Source organism: Podarcis vaucheri, assembly GCF_965113315.1.
Source record: "Podarcis vaucheri genome assembly, chromosome: 12".
Classification (NCBI taxonomy): Eukaryota; Metazoa; Chordata; class Lepidosauria; order Squamata; family Lacertidae; genus Podarcis; species Podarcis vaucheri.
The window spans coordinates 35,833,053-35,854,361 of record NC_138750.1 but is presented as its reverse complement, the minus strand read 5'-3'; the positions used below and the strand labels follow the sequence as shown (position 1 = coordinate 35,854,361).

At 43.3% G+C, this 21,309-nt stretch overlaps 1 protein-coding gene across 6 annotated transcripts in view; it reads left to right on the top strand.

Moving 5' to 3' along the window:
* The window catches only part of DYNC1I1 (dynein cytoplasmic 1 intermediate chain 1), a 228,944-nt gene that overhangs the window by 185,588 nt on the left and 22,047 nt on the right, over positions 1-21,309 (top strand). For all 6 annotated transcript variants that reach the window (XM_082193927.1, XM_082193928.1, XM_082193929.1 and 3 more), the window contains one exon: positions 11,437-11,577. In XM_082193927.1, the coding sequence (XP_082050053.1) occupies positions 11,437-11,577 (141 nt within the window). The remainder of the gene's footprint in view (positions 1-11,436; positions 11,578-21,309) is intronic.

Here is a 21,309-nt window from a genome sequence, read left to right as displayed (position 1 = left end):
AACTCAGTTCCGGTGAGTTCCAACTGGAAAAAGCCCTGTTTAGGAAGACAGTGCAAATGGGTGTGGCGGGGAGGTCTGCTTTTGGCATTGGTCTTGCCCACAGCTGTCTTGGGTTCTTCCCCTTGGTGGGCCCACCCCACTGGCAGATTACCTCAGAAGGAATACATGACTTGACAGTAAAAAGGATTGCCCACCCCTCCTTTGGAAGCTTACCAAAAGTAAGCAAAACTTAACAATGAAGCTAATAGCAGTTATGTTTGGTCTCTAGGTTATTCGCTCCTTCAAAATCATCATCTGTGAACTTCCCCTCCTGTCTAGGCATTAGAACTTTGACCCTCAACAGGCAAATTAACTACAAACCCCATAATTTGGACTCTCCTCCAAACCTGTACCAAAGTTTTGCCATTATTTTACAGTGTTTTGCAGAGAAACCTCCACATTCTGTAGCGCTCCACAAACTGATTAATTGATACATCAAACACAAGGTTCGTGCTCAACTACAAGCCCCAAAATTTGGGATCCTCTGCAAACAACTGGACCACCATCAACCATTCTCAGCTGAAAGCAGGGCTTCCCTTCAGACTGGAATCAGCTTTGCTTATAGTCCCTGAGGGGACATAGATCAGAGCCCCCCAGTAACATACTCTCACCAAACCTTTGAAACAACCTATTTTCCCCTGGCTGTCAACAAATGTTAAATATTCTGTTATGTCAGAGTGAGGAAATGTACTGGGGATCTTACATATGCAGGGATGTCTTGGATAATAAATCACTTTTGAGTCTATATGACTGATGACCCATGAAATCTCCACAGGCCTTCTAGTTTTAACAGTCACAAACACTAATCTTTGCTGTCGGAGGAAACTAGTGTATTCTATCGAGCCATAGTAGACTTTCCATTCGAAAGCATGGTAGCTATGAAATGGTTATTGAAAAGGGCTTGCTGAGAAGCAATAGTGATTCCTTGGCTCTCTTTCTGACATGGGGCTGGGCTCCCTTTTGGTGCTGTTTCTCCTAATACACAAATAAACACAGGACTGTTCATGTCCCATATTTATATCAATGCCTTGTCTGCTTACTAGTGTACAGACATCACACAGTGCTGTGCCACAATGTTGAAGTTCTTTGGAGCTATGTCTAGATTGTCTTGCACCCCAGCTTTTTGTACTGACTCTTATTGTATGTATGCATAATGATGGATCAACTTGGGGTTTAAAGATTCTGAACATGTGCAGAGTGTTTTCCCCCAATCATTGAAAAAGAGCAAAGCCTGCAGGCCCTAGGCAGTCCTGAGCCATGGCTTTTCTTCTTTTAGAACTGAAGCATTCTTAGCCATCTTGTTGGTCTCATCCATTGGACTCTCCTTACATCCTTAGCTGCAGGAGTATTCGGTTATCAAGGAAGCAAAAGGAGAGACAAGAGTTAATGCACAGTAAGAATTGCAGCACCGGCCCGTGTGAGTCACAACTCAACAGATTTTATAAAACCGCTAAGGAGATTAACTCAATAACCAGTTTACCTGTCAGCATCAAGTCCTCCCCCCTCCCCCCTCCCCAAATACCCCTAACACATCTTCAAAAAACTGCTGCCTGACAGACTGACGCTTTCCAGAGTCAGGTGGTGTCTGGCTTGAGGAATTCACTGTGTTTCCCCCCTTCTCTCTCGGTGTTAAGCATTTTCATAGGTGAGGTTTCAACCATTTATCACTTATCACATTCCTATGCCTTCCTTAAGGAGTTCAGAATGGGATCCATTCTATTCTATTGCCATTTTGCCCTCGCAACATCCTGGGAGGCAGGCAGGCAGAAAAAGAGTTAATGACCCCCAGGTCAGGCAGTGAGCTTCACAGCTGAATGGAAATTTGAACCCAGGGCTCTCGTTCAAGCCCAATACTTTATCCACTATACCGAACCTGCTCTTCTTATCCATCTTGCATGGTTGTCAGATGCACATTAAATGTGTATATTTACCACTTGTATATTGCATTGGCGTTTGGATAGCTCAGTCGGTAGAGCTTGAGACTCTTAATCTTAGGGTCGTGGGTTCAAGCCAGAAGATTTCTGCATTGCAAGGGGTAGGACTACAGTAGATTACTCTTGTGGTCCCTTCCACCTTTATGATTCCAACTGATGGGAATGATTGGTGGAGCATTGCTTTGCTTGCAGAAGGTCCCAGGTTCAATCTTTGGCATTCTAGGTATGGATTTGAGAGACCCCTGTCTGCAACCCTGGAGACCCACTGATAATCAGCATAGTCAGGTCAACAATCTGATTCAGCATATGGCATCTTCCTACCTTCTTCCACTGTTCCTCTAGCTGTGTCCCATGTCTGCGTCATGCTCTGACTTAAGGTGGATCATGCTAACATTACCACTGCCATTTTCTTTTTGCTCTTGCTGTGAAGGGTTTTAAAAAAGGAAGGAAGGAACTAAAGGGGAAGAGAGATTGGATACAGTAAATAACTAAAAGTAGCTTCTGTGTAATAGATGAAGCTTAAAGGTGAGTCCTGGCTCTAAGAAGGTTGCATATTAAAGCAAAGAACTAGTATTAGAGGCATACTGGACTGGAGGCAGTACACAATCATCATGGCTAATAGACACTTTTAAAACCATCCAGGTTGATGGGCATCACTGCATGTTTTGGCAGAAAATCCCATAGTTTAACTTGGCACTGGGCAAAATAGTGATTCCTTTTGTCTACCTTGCATCTTCATTGGATGAGTCCAGGCTTTAGCATTATGGGAAAGGGAGAAAAAACATCTCTCCAGCCAACTTTGCCTGCTTTGGTTTCCCCCCTTAAGATTTCTTTATACTACTACTATTCCCCATAAGCACTGTGATCATAGTGTTGTTGTGAGAAGGCTGAAATGGGCACCAGGAGAAACCACTGCTTGGGACTACTTGAAGACAGACATGCTTCATATCTTGATGATGAAATGCACAACACAGTGTGTGGCTTAACTAACTTTCTTGCGTTATCTGCTCTGCGCATAGAACATTTTCCTGCTTTCCAGTTGCGGCACAGGTTGTGTTGATCTGTGGTGTTATGCTTATCATGTGTGGATGGTATTGATTGGTGCTGGGGAACTTGCAAGTACATACAATTGTTGGATGGGGTGGATAAGGAAAAATGTATGGGGGTTTTAGCTGTTGTGTAAGACTTATTTTATTTGTATTGTGCACATAAAAAGCAGTTCTTCCCAACAGACTGTGCACTAGACCCAGAAAAGACTGTTGACACTCATAGTTCAGAATAAGTCCTGCCAGTTAGAGTCAGGTTTTTTTCATCACTGAAACATGGCCTGAATGTGCATATATACAAACAACTAAGCATATACAGATTTTATGCAAATTAGAACAATGTGCCAGCTTGCCAGGTCTTTTTATGTACCAGCAGCTGCCCAGACACTGACACTTACTTCTGAGTAAGCATGCCTAGGATTGCACAGTAAATCTCCTGCGCCAGTGACCCAAGTTCTTTTTCATTGGTTCCTTCCTATGAACGCAGCTATGATGCCCTGACTTTAAAAGAAACCACAAAGCCTAATCATCATGTTATCTCCAGACTTAGTCTGCTCTTGGAACCCTTCCCTCTTGCCCCCTTTTTATTCTCCTCTTGTAATAGCTTCCACATGCTCATGCAAAAGCATGGCACATTTTTTAAATCCTTGGCATAGAAATCAATTAAGCAAAGCGGCCGGGACTTCACAGCAGCGCTGGAGCAGGAGAAGCGATTTAGAAACGCGGCGATCTTACTTTACAAATTGTGACCCGATCTTGAGCTCAAGCCCACAAAGGAGAGGAATGAACCAAAACACAAAGTAACACTTCGTGTGGAATGGAGATGATCATGGGGTTCTCTTTTGAGGAGAGCCCACGGCGAAAAGGAAGGTGTACGTCATCTTCAAAAATGGCAAATAATCACGTTAGTCTGTTTCTGTTTCTGTCCAGGAGGCAGATCCAAAAGCAACAGTACGGCCAATGAAAATGTCACAAAATAGTGAGCAAGCTTTTGAGTTACCTATGGATGGATGCTACCCAAGTGAATGAGTGGTGAGATGAGAGAGAGAGAAAAGAAATGTTCCTGGGCATTATGAAGAAAGCCCTGGGCCACACCAACACCATATATTTAAAAGACACCTACACCACTTTTAAAAGCCATGGCATTTCTCCCCCCCCCCCAATCCTGGGAACTGCAGTTTGCTTTGGATGCTGGGATTTGTAGCTCGGGGGGGGGGGCGGTCCTACTCTCAGCACCATGGCATCCCCCCCCCAATCCTGGGAACTGCAGTTTGCTTTGGATGCTGGGATTTGTAGCTCTGTGTGTGGGGGCGGTCCTGCTCTCAGCACCATTAACAAACTACTGTTCCTAGAATTCTTTGGGTGAAGCCATGACTGTTCAAGTGGTGTGGATGTGACCTGCCTACATTTGGTGAGATAGCCTGGTGCATAAGAGTGCAAACTAAAGCTGTGATCCCATGAATATCTCCGAGAGAGTAGAGATAGTATTCAGCTAACTCAGAGTGCATGGAAATGAATGAACGTGGTAAAGTTTCTGGATAACTTGAAAACTTGCTCATGCTTTTGTGACATTTTACTTGGCCTAATAAAGTTTTTTTTTTAAATAAAAAAAGGATTACTTTTTATTATTTATTTATTTATCCAGCTATATATCGGACACGGGTGGAGCTGTGGATTAAACCACAGAGCCTAGGGCTTGCCGATCAGAAGGTTGGCGGTTCAAATACCCGTGATGGGGTGAGCTCCCGTTGCTCGGTCCCTGCTCCTGCCAACCTAGCAGTTCAAAAGCACTAGTAGAGAAATAGGCACTGCTCCTGCAGGAAGGTAAACGGTGTTTCCGTGCACTGCTCTGCTTCGCCAGAAGCGGCTTAGTCATGCTGGCCACGTGACCCAGAAGCTGTATGCTGGCTCCCTCGTCCAGTAAAGCGAGATGAGTGCCGCAACCCTAGAGTTGGCTGCGAGTGGACCTAATGGTCAGGGGTCCCTTTACCTTTACTAGCTATAAATACAAAATCATAAGATCTTGGTATATATTAGCGATGCATGTGAATTATTGTTCTAGTTAATAAATACATTTTAAGCCATAGCTAGAACATTAAGAGTATGACTTTTTAAATAAAAAAAAATTGAATTTTATAAATTATTCATTTAGTTAAAAATACATATAGACTGCCCCTCATACAAAATCCCAGTCTGGTGTACAACAAGATTTACAAAAGAGATAAAATACTATTAAAAACAGTACAGGATGATCATAAAAATGACATACGGTTCTCCAGCCGTAACTAGATTTTTTCCAGACATAACTTTCAACATGTGCTATATAATAGTGAAACCGCTATAGAATAGAAAAGCGAACTCTGTTATAACTATGAACAAAGCTTTTTGATCCGACGTGTATTCCTGCTATGTCTCTCCCAATAACGAATATGGGATTAATGAGTCCTGCACTTGGTTATTTATTGGAACGACAAAGTGGCCTAATAAAGGTATTTCTAAAAGTTTGTGGATTTTTGTCTTGCAGACCAACATTGCTACATTTGCTTTTTGCATAAACCAAAACATGACATGCTCTTTGGATATTGTAGAGCAGCCTTCATCAGCCAGATGTTTTGGACTACAATACCTATGAGTCCCAGGTTGAATGTTGTCGTCCACAACATCTGGAGAGAGCACCAGTCTGGTGACAGCTGTTGCAGAGAGAGCAGCCACATTTCTTTACCTTAACTGAAGCCAAGAGAGGCAACTCTGAAGACTGGGATCAACTTTCAGCACATTCCTTGTGTCTGCATCTTAACAGGCAGGTTTTCCCTTCCTGCCGCCTGAAAGCTGCAGCCTGGCCCCCAACAAACAGCGCTGTTGTAAAGTTTAAGGGCACATCTACACCACAGATTGAATGTGGTATGAAAGATGTTCCATTTCCTCAAGAAACCCCAGGGAAATATAGTCCGGGGCAGGTGGGCAGAGAAGCGATCTCTGTCAGAGAATCTCAACATCCTCACCAAACTACCAAATAAGTATTTGTGGAAAGCCAGGGTTGTGAAACTGGTATAAAATGGATGCAAATGTGTAGGCCATGTGCAACTGCAGATTTGACCCAGGTGAAAACTGGTTGATTTCCATGGATTCTCTCAAAATATTCTGGAGGCTGTTTGTTCTGGATACAGACAGTTGTTTGTTAAGAGATCTCAGCTGCCTCGCAGAACTATTCCTGGGATGAGAATATTTGGAAGGATAACAACATGAAGATTTAAAGAAGGAACTATTGGAAACTCAAGGCAGTAGAAACATAAGATGATTGGACCCCACTGAACTTGAAGCATGGGAAGCCCGGACAAAAATTTATAATTTGGCAAAATATTTGGACTATATGATATGTATTTGTATAATTTGGAATATTTAATATGATCTGATTGGATTGTTAAAATGGAAAACTTAATAAAAAATATTTTTTTAAATAGAGAAAAATTCCAATGTAAAGTAGTTTTAAAATGGTAGCAGTAACAAGCATAAAGGCTCTTCTCCTGACTGGGTTCAAATTTGATTTCTGCTGGGTGGCTCTCCGCTGGGTGAAGGACCTCTGATCAGATGGCTCTTATGAGTTGGAGACACCGTTGCGAGATGCACCTTCGTGGAGAGCCTGCTTCCGCCATTCCCAGAGTGTGAAATACCTCTTTCATGAAACAAGCAAAGCTGATAGATTTCATTGTAGCTTTTAAGCAGCTAAATGCTAGTTAAAACCTGTAAACATGTCCACATGCCTTCCTCTAAGCAGCGAGGTTCTTAGCGTGTGGCGCCTCCTGGATTAAGGAAGATCCTTCATGCAGCTACGCCGGGGAACCAGCCGGGACTTTAGCCCTAGATACAGTTATACTTATTGTCATATTTCTATATACCCAAGCTATTCTTTGTGATGGAAAGGAGGTGGGTGCCGCAATCGGGGGTTGATCAAGGAGCTGGTGGAAACCTAGACATGATTAACATGCGGCGTATGTGTTTCTGACTTTGCCAAACCTTTACTGGGTCTAAGGCCAGTTTTGTGAATTTCTGTGCACATATGCAGTACTTGCATGCAGTAGAAATCAGTGATCAGTGTTGGTTTTTACCAAGGTTAGTGGGCCTCCAGATTATGTTGGACTCCTCCTCTCAGCGGATGCAGCCACCATAAACAATGGTCAGGGAGGGAGGATGGGAGCTGCAGTCCTTTAACATCTGGAGGGCCAAAGTTTCCCCATCCCTAGTTAAAACCAAGTCCTCTTAAATGCTACTTCTCCTGAGATGTTTTGTGGGGACGCGGGTGGTGCTGTGGGTTAAACCACAGAGCCTAGGACTTGCCAATCAGAAGGTTCGAATCTCCACGATGGGGTGAGCTCCTGTTGCTCGGTCCCTGCTCCTGCCAACCTAGCAGTTTGAAAGTATGTCAAAGCGCAAGTAGATAAACAGGTACCGCTCTGGTGGGAAGGTAAACGGCGTTTCCATGCACTGCTCTGGTTCGCCAGAAGCGGCTTAGTCATGCTGGCCACATGACCCAGAAGTTGTACGCCGGCTCCCTCGGCCAATAAAGCGAGATGAGCGCCGCAACCCTAGAGTCGGTCACGACTGGCCCCAATGGTCAGGAGTCCCTTTACCTTTACCTTATGGATGCCTGAGTAAAATGCTCACTTTTTCCTTTAAGAACCACACACACACAAACAATCAATCAATCTTCAAAGGGAAATTTTGACCCCTTCAGAAGACATTCTTCATGGACTCAAAGCTCATCCTTTATGAACTTCATATGACACACGTAACAAGAGCCAAAGGCTCATCATAGCCCGGCATTCTCTTCTCTCAATGGCCAGCCAAATATCTATGGGAAGCCTGCAAGGTGCGACAGCCCTTACTGCAATTGTAACTCCCAGCAACTCGTATTGGGAGGCGTACTGGGTTTAGGACATAGACGTTGTGCCTAGTAGCCACTGACCTTCTGTGAAAATCAGTCTAATCTACTTTTAAAGCCATCCAGATGAGCGGCCATCATTACTTCTTGTTGAGAGGAAATGCCATAGCTCAACTATGTATTATGAAGAAGTGCCTTTTTTGTGTCTGTCCTGAATCTTTCAACGTTCAGCTTCACAGCATGTCCCTGAGTTCTAGTGTTCTATATCCATTTTCTCCACACCTCAGCTCAGTCATGTCCTTCCCTTACTCACCTTACATTGAGATCCCAAGGGTTGAACCTGCGCCTTCTGCATGCCCAGCAGATGTTCTACCACAGAGCTATGAATCTTCCTGTATAACTCATAAGGATACCTAATGCAGTCAAGAATGACTGGAAGATTGGCTGCACTTTGCAAACTAAAGTTGCAGTCAATTGGTTTTTTAAAAAAACAATTATCTTTGTATGATCTTTATCATGATTTTCTTGTAAAGAGATATTAAACCCCACAGGGGATGATATAGACTGGGGTGTGCATGCGTATGTGTGTGAGAGAGGGGTGTGTGTGTGTGTGTGTGTACTGTGTTTGTCTGTATACAGTACATGCAAATTATGTTATATACAAATACACATACATAGGCACACATGTAGAAATCCCATTGTTTAGATTTCTGTCACAAGCGATGAGAATATTTAATTTTCTTTTATCTCTGGGGTTTTCATTATCATTTAAATTTCATTTCACACTAATTGATCTGGGATTAGCAAAGCCATTATTCAGAAATCAGACTTAAGACGAGCCAGAATGCGATGAATAATTCATAACACCCAATTACATGTTACGAACCCGGTGTACTTAAAAAAAAAAAAACTTGCTTCGAACTTCCAGTCTGTTGTGAAATGAAATGACGTGTAGGCACTTAAGAGTCAAGCAACAGCACCACGCTCTCTTAGCGCAGCTGTGCTCTCTGAACCTTGCCACCTCCTTGCTTCAAACTCAAGTCTTAAACACGGGGGAGGGGGAGGGAGAACTGGCTTTCAGAATATCCAGAAACTACAGATCACCTTGTCCTCAAGAAAAAAAAGTGAAGAGAAGCCCTGGGGAGAGAAAAAGAAAGAAAAAGAAAAGAGCAGAAGTAACTTGATGAGCCGGAGAATGCAGTTTAGCAGGGAAATGTGGCACCAGAGCATGCCGCCTGATAGCTAAATTCTAATGCATAGTGAAAAGATGTGTGTGTTTGGCAGAGAAGCCGTGGCTGGGCTCGTATAGTATTTTTCTCCCATCCTGAGATAAATTATCAGGAGGAAGATGAGTGATTGACTTGCCAAGGGATGCTTGCAGAAGGAAATATCCTGGTGCCCCTGTTGAGAAGGCTTCAGGAACATAGGAAGCTGTCCATGTGGTTCGGTATTATCCACAATGACCAGGCAGCTGCTTTCTGGGGTTTCAGGCAGCGCTCTCTCCCAGCCATACCTGGGTGGACATGGGACCTTCTGCATGCAAATCGGATGCTCTGTTAGTGAATTACAGCCCTTCCTCCCTGATCAGAACAGCAGCCATCTTTTCTTTTTAAAAAAGTGCCTCATATGAGTGCATATGAAAATTGACATGTGGGAACTGACTGTGGGAGCTGCTTAAACACTACCTTTTCCCAGGGGGCAGGAGAGCTTGTGGGTGCACCCCAGTGACAGCAGGGAGCCCCAGGGCAGGGGCGTGTGCAGTCAGTTCTGGTGTGAGCTTAAGTTAAAGAGATAGCAGCAGAAGTGAAAGTCCTACTGCTACCTATAAATACACTGGTGAGTGGGACTGGTTGCCCGTCTTCCATTTCTGTATTTTGGATCTGCTAGTAGTAATTATTATGGTCCTCATATGTAAGTTGTTAAGTTCATGCTTCCTTTAAAAAACGAAAACAAAACCATTATGTCCTATGGAATTGTTTTGTGCTGCTTTAAAACGTGGATTTTTGTTTTGGTATTTGTTTGTGATATTTTTAGGATGTTGTAAACCACTCAGAAGTTTCTTTGAAATATGGAGTGGAATACTAATTGCCTAAATAAATACATTCTGCAGATGTGGAAGTCGTATCTGTAACATTTCAAGGGGCAGTTTTTTGCTTAGTTCCGCGAAAGGGCCACTGTGACCATGAGCTCCCTGCATTTGAATAGAAAAGTGAAATACCAATAACAATAATAATAGTAACAACAATAGCAATACCACTGGCCTGTTGTGTCAGTTCATAAACATTTAGCCCTAAGTGCAGACATGGAAGTAACCTTTGCACTTTGGACTAAGGCAGCAGGTACCTCTCTAACCTTTTATTTCATATAACAGCCTTATTTAATAAAGCAGCCTTGAACCTTATTTAATAAAGCAGCCTTGCCTAGGAATGCTTAGAAACAAACAAACAAACAAACAAAATCAGTATTTTGAAATAAGTAGTTAAAACCTAGGCAAAAACCTGCTGCTTAATCTCAGGAACCTCCATGCACAATTTGGTTAAAATCAGTGCCATTCTGAAACGTTCAGTCCACCATCCTGATTCAAAATGGCATCTGGTTGTATCCAAACGTCGGCGAAAACCCGTTTCATTCGCTCAGTGACCATGCAAAATTTGGTTACGACATATTTTAAAAAATGCATAGCGAGTGAGCGACTTTTCAAAATATATCGTGCGTGTTATACATATATATCATTTAATGGACTTCTGGCTTACTCTTCAGAGTAAAAAACAAAAACGCTCCACCCTTTTGAAAAGACAGGTTTAAAAGGAAAGCAATAAACAAATTCTAAACAGCAAGTCCGATAGCAGCAGCAGATCATCCCTCCGTTAAAAGCACAGTGCGCCCAAATGAGCGCAGTGCAGACGGGAATAAGGAAATCTCCGCAGGCCTCTCTCCCCCCCCCCCCCCCCCAAGTCTGCATTCTTGGGTTATTCCGCTCCCGCTGCCGAAGCGCCTCTGTGCCGCATCCTCGCGGCAGCCGCTAGGTGGCAGTCTTCGTCTTCCCTTGCCACTCCTCCCCGGGAATCTCCCGATCCCTTATCAGGGCAGCAGCGTACGAAGGCGATGCCTTGGCGCGAGCAACAGGCAGCATCTCCCTCCCTCCCCTTGAATGGGCCGCTTGCGAGCTCCCTTTTACCTGCGCGTGGAATGTCTTGCGCAATCCCTTCTCTCTCCTCGCCGAGATCCAAACTCTCCCTTCCTTCCACCCGCCTCCTCCCCCCGCACGTCCCGCTGTCCCGTCCCCCCCCCCCGCATCTACACGAACACCCCCACTTTGCAATCCTACCTACTGGACAGTGGTCGCCCCCCCCCCATTAGAGCGCAGCAGCGGCAGCAGCAGCCCCACCTTCTCCGTCCCGGGACCTTTCATCTGCGGGAAGTTTTATGACACTTGGTTGAATGTGCAAAGTTTTTAATTAGACTCGCCAGACAGCCCGAGGCAGCAGTAGCGCCACGAAGTCTTCATGCTTCCCCTCTGCTTCTCTCTCCCTTCCAGCACAACAAGCCGCTCTACTCCTTTGAAGACAATGCCGACTATGTCTACGATGTCATGTGGTCACCAGTGCATCCCGCGCTCTTTGCCTGCGTGGATGGGATGGGCCGCTTGGATCTCTGGAACCTGAATAATGACACAGAGGTGAGGAGGGAGAAGGATCGGGGCCTGGGAGCTGACATTTTCTGCTGGGTTGCCATTATTATTATTATTACTTCATCTTACCCCTTCTTTTCAAGTTGGGAGGGAAGGAGAAGAAACCACCTTCGTTAGAACCAGGCTTCCAGCCCAAATTCTGTGCTTGCTAATTTCATCAGTTTCCAAGGGTCCTTTTCTGGGTACCACCAGACTTGCCTGGTAGTGTTCCCCTCCTCCTTTGGCCAGAGACAAAGGGCAAGTCCGCAGCACGTTTAATGCACACCACTTCCCCCCAAGAATCCCCGGGAACTACAGTTTCAGGATGCTGGGAATTGTAGCGTGCTGTGCAGGGAAACTGCAGTTCCCAGGCTTCTTCGGGTGTGCTTTAAATTGGTGGGGTGTGGTTACACCCAGGATCCTCCTACCCGCTTGCTCCTTCCAACTTCTGCCTCACATGATGATTTGTAGGCTTCTTGATCCTCCCAGTGGGAGACAAGGCGCTGCCCTTCTTTGGTTGTTGGACTCTAACCCCGGCTAGCATGGCCGGTGCTCAGGCTAGCAACATCCGGCAGGCCGCAGGCATACCCTGTAAGCACCACTTCATCCTTCACTCATACTCTTTCTTGGCGACAACTCTAGGGGAATATGAAACCCACCAGAATGTTACTATGGGGGGGGGGGACAGACCTCTCTGGTAGGATGAACATAGACATTGAGCAGGCATGGCCAAACTTGGCCCACCAGATGTTTTGGGACTACAACTCCCATCATCCCTAGCTAACAGTGGTCAGGGATGATGGGAGTTGTAGTCCCAAAACATCTGGAGGGCCGAGTTTGGCCATGCCTGAGAAGGTGGTTGGAGGCAGTAATACTACAGAGATCTCAAGGAGGGAGAGTGTTTTTGTTCTACTTGAGGGCTTCCCGCAAGCACCTAGTCGGCCACTGGGAGGACAGGATGCTAGACTAGATGGGCCAATGGTCTGATCCTGGCTCCTCTTATGCTCTTACGTTCAAGCAAGAGACAAGCTTGTAACTTGCCTTGTGCAAAAACTATTGTTGTTGTTCATTTGTGATCCCTATTGTCTTGGTTCATCGCTGGCACCACCCTAACATTAAGCTAAGCCCTGCAAGGAAGGCGAGGGAGGCTGTGTCTTTGCCCAGGGGCTCTAAATCAAACGTGGCATCTTAGCACATTCATCCCAAAGCCTTCTGCCCCAGATTAAAGGCATGACACAGATTCCTTCCTTCTCTTGTGCAGAGTTGATTCACGTTTTCAAAAAGATTGGGTGTGTCGGGGCTGATTTATTAACCTGCACTTCTGCCCCCCCCCATTTATTTTTCTTCTTCTGCATGCCCTGTGAGGAATTTAGAGCATCTCCCCCCTCCCCCCCTCCTGTCCCAGTGGTGGCAGGTTTTGGAAGTTTCACATGCCTCTGGAACTCTGCACCACATGTTGCAGAGGAGTTGCACAAGTTGCGCTTTCTCACGTTGCCAAGAAGGACAAAAAGGGAAGCCTAGCCACAGACCTGCACCTTACATTTAAAGCACATTCAGTGCACATTTTAAACACCTGACTTACCTCAAAGAATCCCGGGAACTGTAGTTTGTCCAGGGTGCTTGGCTCTGTGGAGGAACTACAGTTCCCAGAATTATTTGGGTGAAATCGCATGCTTTCAACGAGTGTGGAATGTGCTTTAAATGTATGGTGTGGAATAAATAATAATAAATAAATCTGTCCTGAGTCACAGGTCCAGCCTTCTTCCTGGCTTGCAGCAGCTGTTCATTATTTCTGCTTTTGTGAATGTCTTCCCCCCCCCCTCTAGGACTGTATATGCAGCATACATTTCAAACGCTTCTGCCAGCTCAGCCAAGAATCCTGGGACCTGTAGTTTTTGTGGGTGCTGGGAGTTGTAGCTCTGAGAGGGGTAAACTACAGTTCTTAAGATTTTTTGGGGAAAGACATGCTGCTTTAAAATGTATGGTGTGTACAAGGCCTGAGGGGGGTAGGTTACAGCTGTCCCCAAGCCCTTGGAACCTGCAAGGAAGCAGATTTTGGTGAGAATTTAGGAGGAAATTGCTAAAGGCAAGACCTGTTTGTCAGCGGAACAGGCTGCCTTGAAGAGATGTTGGACTCTCCTTTGTTGAAAGTACTTAAGCAGACGCTGGACAGCCACCTGCCGGTACGTAGTGCATCAGTTGCCTCTTCCATATTTACCTGGGAGTAAGCCCCATTGAATTCAGTGGGACTTAACTTCTGGTTAAACTTGCATAAGATTGGGCTTTAAGGCCATTAAATCTTTGTACACTTACTTGAGATTAAGCTCTGTTGAAATTAGCAATACCTCCTTCTGCACAAACATCTATGCAACATTTGGGGTATGTTGCTATATTCCTAAGCACACATACAGCCTGATCCTATTGATCATTTACTTGAAAATAGGTTCCCTTGAGTTCAATGGGACTTACTCCTAGATAAGTGTGGTGCTTCATTTAGAAGATAACTGACCCTGAAATTTGATGAATGTGTCTTAAGTCTGCAGCATTCTTGAGGAGGTACAGTAACAAGGGCTGGATCCTCCTTTTGACCGAGGTGCTGTAGTGGCTAGAACCAGAAAGGTCTGCGTTCAAATCCTTGCCCAAAAGCCATGGGCCAGTCACACTTGCAGCCTTTCAGGGCTGGTGGGAGAATTAAAGGAATGCCAGGGAAGAACAATATAGGCTGCCCTCAGATCCTTGGAGGAAAGATGAGATGAAACTGCATAAGTGAATAATAAACATCATTAGAATAGAAAATAACCACTAGAGAAGTCCAGATTTTACAAAGTGCCCCTTGCCTTATTTTCATACTAGTAAGTATATAATACAAACAAATTTGTGAAAGTAAGTACTGATAAAAGAAGATTATTAATTAAGAAGCAGCTGCATTAAACTCTTGGGTATATTTCTGAGTGATTTTATTAAGTCTTTCTTGCTGGCTTTTTTTGGGGGGGGTGTTGAGTGTTTTATCGTTTTTGAGTTTCCTAATTTGAATGGAGTTCTTAAAACACTTTCAGAGTGCACTAGGCTTCTTTGATACATTTATAATTTGCCTCCCTCAAACTGCTGTCCTGTAAGGGCCTGGTCTACCAACTCATCAGAAGGAGTAAGAAAGGAGTTTGTAAGGCAGTAGAGCTACCTGCAGAGTGCAATACCAGCACACAGGGAGCAGACAGACCTTCTCCTTGATGTGCTAGCTTTTTCATTGAAGGGAATAATAATAATAATAATAATAATAATAATAATAATAATAATAATACCCACCAGCATCCCCCAAACTGAAGTGATACAACCCATTCTGCTCCTTTTTGTCCTGATTGCATAGATCAGGTCTAAGTCAGTATTTTCCTAGCCTATCTGCCTGCAGATGCTAGGAGATGTGGCAGATATTTTGTCATTTTAAGGTGTGTCCATATTGCCTTTATTTTGAAGATGACATTCTGCCCAGAAAATTACAATATTTTTTTTTTTAGATATTCTGGTCAATAGCACATATATCAGGTATGTCAATCATAATGTTGTTGTTCACAATGCAATTTTGTTTAATCAAATTGGTATGGGTTTTAATTATTGTTTGTTGGTTTTATTTGTATAATATCAGTATAATATCATTTTGTAAACAGGGTTTCTTTGCGTGCTTTATTGTATTCTGCTGTGAAAATGTTCTTTTTAAACTGAGAAGTGGGCTATCAATTTACTAAATAAATAAATAAATTCTGTCTCTCTTTCCCCCTCCTCGCACCATTCATTCTTCCCTGCAGGATATATATTCTGCTCCTGGCCCAAACACACACAATTGCAAAGCTTCACATGCAATTAAAGCCTTCAAACATAAGATTTCCATACCAGTATTGGGGAGAAATTTAAAAATAGGAACCATACAGAGAAAACTCTGTTGCCCTGTTTAGCATCAGTGAAATGTTGAAGTCAGAAAGCTTTGTGAGAAAATATATTCTGTACATGAAAATCAATATCTCTTACCATAGCGGCTGCTGCTTTTTTTTGTTCTCTTACAATTTTGTCTCATGCCATTTTTGTATGAATTCAAGCAGCCTGCAGTTTTGCCTAATTTCCAGTTGTGAAATAACTGCGCCTAATTCAGATTTTACAGAAATTGTCCCTTGAACTTTTCCTTTGTAATCCTTCCCCCCACCCCCGCCCTGCGAGAACGGTCTTGTGATTGAACCTTCTAAATGCCACCACTGAGAATGGAACATGAAAAACCATTGCATCATGCAAGCTGCAAATATATTTTGTAGAAGGCTGCCCAGCAAACGTGCAGTTCAAATCCTATCAGAATTATAAGATAACCATAAGGCAGTGCGGATGAAAGAAACGAGGCTTGTAAAGCAGTTTGTGAGCTTAAAACACTATAGAAACGAATAATCGTGATAATAAATTTTAAGTTTCCTAATTGCAGAAAAATAGCTACGTTAGTCTGCAAGAGCAGAAAATCCAGAAAGTGCTCTGGCGCCACACAGGCTTCAGGCAGGAGCTTTTAAGGCGAGACAGAGCTTAATTCATCAGTTGTATGTAAAAGACTCAAGAAGGTAGTGGATTTATATACTCGTGGATCGGGGCTGTAGTCAAGAAACCAACCAAGTTACCAAGGCAAAAGTAATAACTGCCAGTATTTTCTTCTACTTTTGTGCGTGTGGTTAATTCCTTCTTTCGTACGGCCTTAATATACATTTCAGTGAGAAGAAAACGCACATTTTTACTGCTCCTTGCCGTAAATCACCTTAGACAGGTAAGGAGGGACGAATACTGAAAACTGGATTGTCAAGTGGAGACTCGAGGTCTTTTGAAGTGTTCGGAGCAGGAAGCTGCAGAGCCGCCTTAATTATAAAGCCAGCAGCTGAAGGAGGATGTCTAGGGAGGGGTTTTCGCTCCAGCTTTTTCTTTTGTGGGAAGGAGCAAAGAGGAGCAGATCCCTACAGGTGTTACCATTAAGAGCCCTTACTATCAATGCCATAAGACTGTTAAGAGAAAAGTCCATTTTCTCAAAAAGCAGGCTGGAAAATACTTTATTTCCCCCCCCCCCCATCAAGGCTGTTGCAAATCTTCCCTGTTGTTATTGACATGGAAATTGCACTGTGATCAATGCTGTTAAAGCTTGTGGGGCTGCGAGCAGGATTCACTTTGCTCTTATTTGTTTAATTTGGACCTTTAAATCTGTGCTAGGCAGATAAACTTTCCATTCCCCTTTCCTCTGGACATCAGCAGGAATAAATTCAGCACCAAGCCAGGAAAAAGCAATCAGAGACCTACCGTATCAGCCAAGAAGAAAACTCTTTAGCAACTGAAAGCGATGGTTCGTTTGATCCTTTGCCTGGCAATTCAGAACTTTAATAAAGAATACTAATGATGATGATTTTGTTTCTCCAGAAGTATCGAGCCACGCAGTCCAGCCCCAAGCTAAGCCTTTTGATTTCAGTGGCACTGATAAGCATTTGCTTAAATCACTCCTGTTGAGAGCAAAGGAATAAGTGCTTTCATTTGAATCGTAACCCATTTTTCTTGAGACGTAACTGAACTATCGGATTGGATCGTTACTAGATTAGAATGAAATTAGGTGTTTGCAAAAATAAAAAGTCTTGAAACGTTAGTCTCTTCTCCACGATCCAGTTTGAACGGAAGTGCTTAAATCTGATTTAGGTTGCTATCCTAAACCCACAAAAGTTGTTTTGCTGAAAAGACTGGGTCTAGAATGTGGGCTCCGAATTGAGACAGTTTGGCAGGCTTCTGCAGGACTGCTAAATGTTTTAGAATGAGCTTGCTTTTTTCCAATGTGTTTGGGATCAGACTGTTTAGCAGGTCAGCGGCCAAATACTGTGCCATCGCCGACTTGCAGATCAGAGTGTTAGCAATAGGAAAATGCACAGTGACTCTTTACAGGTGTGCTGGGTAAGGAATGGCCTTGCAGATCACAACCAACGTGCCAGCCCACAAATCTGACTGACTGCCCCAAATATAATCATCAAAGTGGCAGGCCCAGTGAGCTGAGCTCCCAGAGGGAGTTGCTTCTTGCTTTCGGAATGTGACTAATCATGGTAAAGGGAATACGGGACAGGCCACAGCACAGTGCTCTGGATGCGGAAGATCCCTGGTCCAGTTCCTGGCACCTGCAGTTAGGGCTCGGAGAAGGAATCTCTGTTGCCAGTCACTGTACTGAGCTGCCTCCTGTATTCATAATGTTATTTATTTTCAAGAGTTATAGCCCACCTTTTTATAAAATCCCCAAGGCAGTTTACAATCCAGATTTTGCATTCTATTAAGATGCAACAAAAACTATCAGTAAATAGTCACAAAAATGGAAAAGGGAACAAGAGCGTAAAAATACATTGCAGGTAAGACTCTGCAAGACCTTGCTGAAATAACGATCTTCACCACCTGCCCAGCTCCAAGCAGTGACAGGGCTGGGGAGTTCTCCCTTGGGACACTGTTTGAAATCTTGGGGTGACACACCCAAAAAACTATTGCATGAAACCAGCTACGGGGTTCTAGTCACCCCAGTGAAATATTTAGGAACTGGGTTTTAGTCACTATTTCATAAACTTGTTTTATGGAAATAATTGCTTATCTTAACTTTCAAAAAATGTTGATGTGCATTCATTTTGCTTTAGTTCTTTTTTTTTTTTTAAAAAGGAGTATCACAAAAGCTCCCTTTTCCTTTTTGCAAATTTGGAACCAAAGGCCCATTTATGACAGCAAAGGGAATTTTCAAAGCTAAGTAAATAAATAAGGGCACATATCTAGTGGGTCCCCCTAAGGTTGGTTATAGATTCAAGAAGTAGTGCATTCCCTGTCCTCTTCTCTCTCTCTCTCTCTCACACACACACACACAACACAACACAACACAGCTCCAACTTGCAGAAATAGCGCCAGTCAATGATTTGGATCCAAACTTGCATTTATCTTGCAAGTGCCATCAACGATAAATCTATGGGATAGTATGAGAAAGTTTTAGAAATATTTAGCCATCCTTTTTTCTTGTATGATTCTTTTTCATCTCTGAGGTTAATGCAAATCTCTAACAAACACGTTTATCTGATTTAGAGAAATGTTTTTCTGACTTGTTTTTTATTGACATGTTAGGTAGGTAGTGACACCATCGATTATAGCTCTTTTAAAGCCTAACTGCTGGACTATGGAGTGAAATATATAAAAGGCTTGCATTTGGTTCAGCGTAGCTTCCTGGCTTTAACAAAGGAAAAGCTTGCCATGTTTGATTTATATCCTCAAATGGATGCAACAACGCAAGCGGCAGAGGAGAACAAATGCAACGCTTCCATATTTCAGCATTCATCAGTTATACATTTCTGTCAGACTTGGAGCTGTAACACGTAGAAGAAGAAAACAAGAATTCTTGGGGGGCCTATCCAAAATATTTGAAGATTGCTTCTAGTCTACCTGGACTAGAATGATTATATATTTTAAATTAACTAAATATGCATATTTTTACCCATCACTTTTCCTCAATAAGGAATAAAACCTATTAAAATTAACAGTCCAATCCTACGTATGATTACTCATACAGAAAACCTGGTAGTAAGCTGCCCTATGTGCAGTGGGGCTTACTCCCAAGTAACTGTATAGGACAGCAGCTTTAATGTCTGTTTGGTTACTGCATAATTCTTCCTCTCCTTTTAAAGCACATCAAATATACGTAGATAAAATCTGTCATTTAATACATATTGTTGCATGTAGGTTGCTTCCCCTCCCTACACGTTTTAATTACAAATGCTTTGTCAAAACACAAAAGCTTTTAGTGTTTTATGAAGAAATGAATATAGAATTAAAATCGCTTCATTATTATACAAACGTTTCTAATTTAAATGGTAAGCATTTGGGAGGGGGTAGGACTGAAGAGATTAGAATACTTTGGATTAATTGTTCCTGATAGACTCATATGATCTTATTAACATTGTTTCCCTAACTACATTTACTTAGAAGTAAGTTTCATGTGATTTTCCGAAAAGCTTCTTAAGAACAGGTTGGGATGAAATTTCACAGAAATACATCCTGAGTGCGCTTAGTGGAATTTTTTTATTATTAAACTTATATACTTTCCATCAAAGGACCATGAGGTGGTTTGCAACATAAAACACAAATGTCAATGTATTAATATACAATATAAAAATTGTATTAATATACAATATAAAAATCAAAACAGTTCTGTAAATACAAGTATAATAATAAGAAATAGATTACTGTTGTTGTTGATTTCTATACTGTCTTTCATCCGAGGATCACAGGATGATTTGCAATAACATAGTATCAAACAAAACCAATAACCCCTCACCCACCCAGTTTGAAAGGCCATAGATTGTTTAATTGGGCAAAGGCCTGGGAGAAGAGAAATGTTTTTGCCTGGTGCCTAAAGATGAAGGCATCAGGCAAGCTTCTCTGGGGAGAGCATTCCACAAATGGGGAGCCACTGCAGAGAAGGCCTGTTTTTGTGTTGCTGCCCTCCAGGCCTTTTATGGAGGAGGCACGTGAAGAAGGGCCTCAAATAATGATCACAGGATCTGGGATGGTTCATATGTGGAGAGGCAGTCCTTGAGGTATTGTGGTCCTGAGTCATTTTAAGGTCAAAATCAGCACTTCGATTTAGGTCTGGAAACTCATTGGCAGCCAGTGCAGTTGTACAGTGGTACCTCAGGTTACAGACACTTCAGGTTACAGACTCCACTAACCCAGAAATAGTACCTCAGGTTCAGAACTTTGCTTTAGGATGAGAACAGAAATCGCATGACAGTGGCAGGAGGCCCCATTAGCTAAAGTGGTACCTCAGGTTAAGAACAGTTTCAGGTTAAGAACGGCCCTCCGGAACAAATTAAGTTCTTAACCTGAGGTACCACTGTATCAGGATCAGTGTGATATGCTTCAATTGTCTAGTCCCCGGTGAGCAACCTGGCCTCTGAATCCTGCACCAGCTGAGGTTTCTGAACCATCTTCAGAGGCAGTCCCACGTATAATGTGTTGCAGTAATCTAACCCAGAGGTTACCAGAGCATACTCATAACAGCAACAGCAGAAACAGAAAAGAAAATCAGCAGCGTGTCCGAAATAAAAAGGCAGTATACACATACAGAATCTTCTCTCTATCCAAAGTAGTGGCCCACAACTGGGATATTCCCTTTCCTCTCCCAGTATCTCACCTCGGGAGATCTTCACTTCCCTGCCTTCCACCATCTCTCTCCCACGTCGTTCATGTGCGTTTGATTCTTGGCCACTAGTGGCATCCCAGAAGGGGAGACACCAGAGTCCTTGTGGTATCTTCTCCTCGAGGGGACTCCCACTGGTACTGGCCCCTCCAGCAGTGAATTGGAGATGGTGACCTTAGTAACCTTTGTTCCACAACTAGTCCAGGCTGTGGTTGAAATTCACACCACTCTTTTTCTAGTGCATGATGTCTATATTGAGCACCCTGATCACTGGAGCACATAGGAAACAATGGGTTTATTACATTTATTCATGGAATTCGAGGCGAGTGTACACAGGAGCTCATAAGCAGTTCTATACATTCAGGCTATGGATAGACCTGCTTTAGTGAAGTTGTTCCATCATGTGACCAGGGGTGGCCAACCTGCGGTCTTCCAGATCTCATTGCATTCCAACTCCCATCAACCCCAGCCTGTGTAGACTATACTACTGCACCCCCAGCAACATCTGCAGAGCCTCAGGTTGCTCCCCTATG